We start from the raw sequence: 3065 nt of genomic DNA, 5'->3' as shown, positions 1-3065 counted from the left end.
CATTATTATCATTATTTAATCAAAGGACCGATTACCACCACATATCTCAATTAGAACTAAAAATAATACTAGAAACAAAAAAACCAGACATAACAAATAGCATAAGCATTGCCACTCATTACCAACTAACTTTCTTAAAAACAGAATGTAGCATATAAATGGATGGTGCACGTTCTCAGTCATTAATAATGACCGTGAGTGTCTCCTACATTCATGGTAGACCTAAAACCATTACTACCTTAATTCTTCTATATAAACCTCTAGATGTGTCGGTTTTAAATTGAGCACATGCACCAATTCTTTGTCCAGAGGTCACCACTGAGAGACACCGAAAGCGCAAAAAGCACATTTCACGTCTCTCATTGGTTTCTAGGCCTCCCAAATAATAATGGAGGAACAACCAAAAAGGGAACCTAGTCCCCTCCGTAAAATGGTGGCGGTGTCATCCATCGCTGCCGGTATCCAATTCGGATGGGCCCTACAACTCTCCCTTCTAACACCATATGTACAAACCCTAGGAGTTCCTCATGCTTGGGCCTCTTTCATCTGGCTCTGTGGCCCCATCTCTGGCCTCGTAGTTCAGCCCATTGTAGGCTATTGCAGTGACCATTGCAAGTCTCCTTTCGGTCGTCGTCGTCCCTTTATCCTCGCCGGTGCACTTTTCGTTGCCATAGCCATTATTCTTATTGGCTTCGCTGCCGATATAGGACACTTAGCTGGCGATGACATCACCAAGAAAACCCGTCCACGTGCCGTCGCCATTTTCGTCATTGGCTTCTGGATCTTAGATGTTGCCAACAACATGCTCCAAGGTCCATGTCGCGCCTTCCTCGGTGACTTGGCTGCCGGCGATCAGAAGAAGACGAGAACCGCAAACTCGTTCTACTCTTTTTTCATGGCTGTCGGCAACGTCCTGGGCTATGCCGCAGGATCTTATGACGGTCTCCACAAGATCTTCCCTTTCACAGAAACTGAGGCATGCAACGTCTTCTGCGCAAACCTAAAGAGTTGCTTTTTCTTCTCCATCGTTCTTCTTCTTGTTCTATGCATTATCGTTCTCTCTTGCGTGAATGACCCTCAGTTCATTCCGGCATCTGAGAAGATGAAGGTTGAGGAGGCAGAGAACACGCACGTTTCATGCTTCTGCGGAGAGTTGTGCGTTGCATTCAAGGGACTGAAGAAGCCAATGTGGATGTTGATGCTAGTGACAGCTATTACATGGATTGCGTGGTTCCCATATGTGTTGTTCGACACTGACTGGATGGGTCGTGAGGTGTACGGCGGTGATGTGGGTCAGAAGGCATACGATGATGGTGTGCATGCTGGTTCTTTGGGGCTCATGTTGAATTCAGTGGTGTTGGCTGTGGCGTCTTTGGGTGTAGAACCACTAGGTCGCTTGGTTGGTGGAGTCAAGTGGTTGTGGGCAATCGTTAATGTTATTCTCGCAGTTTGCATGGCAATGACTGTGCCCATTGCAAAAATCGCTGAGCATCAACGTGCCCTTAACCCTGCCCTCATTGGAAACCCCTCAATGAATGTGAAAGCTGGATCCTTAGCCTTCTTCTGCGTCCTTGGTATTCCTTTGGCGGTAATCTTTCTATCTTTACTCACCATTTGTGCAACTATATATTAGGGTTTCCATCCATCATCACTTGTTTAGATACCATTTAGATGAATTTTCAAAAAAAATCTGAATAGTATCTTTAATTTTCATCAAATTACAATCGTCGTTTATCCTGCTGTAAACTAATACATTTCGTGTAACCAGGTTACGTATAGTGTTCCCTTTGCTTTAGCCTCTATCTACTCTAGCAACTCAGGAGCAGGACAAGGTATATATATATATACATAGTTACCAATTTCTTAAATTCTTTTTTCATAAAGAATAAGCTTTAAAGTTTTTATAAGGTTAATGGAAAAAAGGGCGATGTTTAAGCCTAAATAAAAATGTGTAACCTTTTTGTTTGCTTCAAAATTTTCAGGACTATCTTTGGGTCTTCTCAATGTTGCAATTGTGATTCCTCAGGTTAGAATATATTTACTTAATACGTTGAAATTTCATTACGTTTGTCATAACTATATCAAGAATTCTAGAATAGAACATATACAACTTCCTTGGTGGACCAACGAATTTCAACGAAGACTTATATTTTTGGTTTGCACAGATGATTGTATCGGCAATTAGTGGACCATGGGATTCTTGGTTTGGTGGTGGCAACTTGCCGGCGTTCGTGTTGGGCGCGGTGGCGGCTGCCATAGGTGCCATACTGGCAGTTGTTGTACTTCCAAACCCCAAGAAACACGATGCAACCAAGATTCCTAGCCTCTCCATGGGAAGTTTCCATTAATGGCTAGAGCTCGGTATGCTCCCCCGTACATTTATACATGGGAAGGAAAATGATGGAGTTTTTGGATTCAAAGATGGTGCATGTGCTCCAGAAATTAGTTATTAAATCCTTAAAATGTTTCCACAGCTATCATAGCATTTGCAAAACATCCATGTTATGTAGCTATCATAGCTTGTGTAAAACATCCTTCTTCTATATATAGATGGATGTTACATATAAAGGGATTTTATTGAAGGAAAAGTCTTCAAGTTGAATCTATCGATTTCTCTCTCTCTCTCTCTCTCTCTCTCTCTCTCTCTCTCTCTCTCTCTCTATATATATATATATATATATATATATATATATATATATATATATATATATATATATATATATATATATATATATAATTAACATATATGAAAAGTAAAACTATCTTTTGTTTTTCCTTTCTTAAGTGCTATTTCACACCTGTCTCTTAATTTGAAAGAAAAAGACTCGAACATCTCAATCTACCGTTTTCGATTTTTATTTCTAAATTAAATTGTTATAATATTTCAAAAATTTGAAGATAATTAAAAACAATCTATATAAGTTAATTCAATGTTGGAGTAATTTCTTTCCTACACAAGGAATTTTCCTGTAAATTTTTTTGTATAGATTTGGATTTAATTGTCTTCACGTATTGAAATCTACCACGATGTCGTTGCTGACAAAAATTCGAGTGGTTCCAGAAAA

The 3065-nt window shown here is 39.7% G+C and overlaps 1 protein-coding gene across 1 annotated transcript; it reads left to right on the top strand.

Moving 5' to 3' along the window:
• Positions 1-288: 288 nt before the first annotated feature.
• LOC108345331 (sucrose transport protein SUC8) lies at positions 289-2579 on the top strand. The gene is made up of 4 exons (XM_017583925.2): positions 289-1588; positions 1769-1832; positions 1983-2026; positions 2166-2579. The coding sequence occupies exons 1-4, from the start codon at positions 389-391 to the stop codon at positions 2346-2348; spliced, it is 1491 nt and encodes a 496-aa protein (XP_017439414.1). The 5' UTR covers positions 289-388; the 3' UTR covers positions 2349-2579.
• The last annotated feature ends 486 nt before the right edge of the window (positions 2580-3065 follow it).

Source organism: Vigna angularis, chromosome 8, assembly GCF_016808095.1.
Source record: "Vigna angularis cultivar LongXiaoDou No.4 chromosome 8, ASM1680809v1, whole genome shotgun sequence".
NCBI lineage: Eukaryota > Viridiplantae > Streptophyta > Magnoliopsida > Fabales > Fabaceae > Vigna > Vigna angularis.
This window is presented reverse-complemented; position numbering and strand designations above follow the sequence as displayed.

Coding starts and splice junctions, on each gene's coding strand:
- LOC108345331 (XM_017583925.2), top strand. CDS start 389: ATGGAGGAACAACCAAAAAGGGAACCTAGTCCCCTCCGTAAAATGGTG. Junction 1,589..1,768: donor TCCTTGGTATTCCTTTGGCG/GTAATCTTTCTA, acceptor TCGTGTAACCAG/GTTACGTATAGTGTTCCCTT. Junction 2,027..2,165: donor TTGCAATTGTGATTCCTCAG/GTTAGAATATAT, acceptor TGGTTTGCACAG/ATGATTGTATCGGCAATTAG.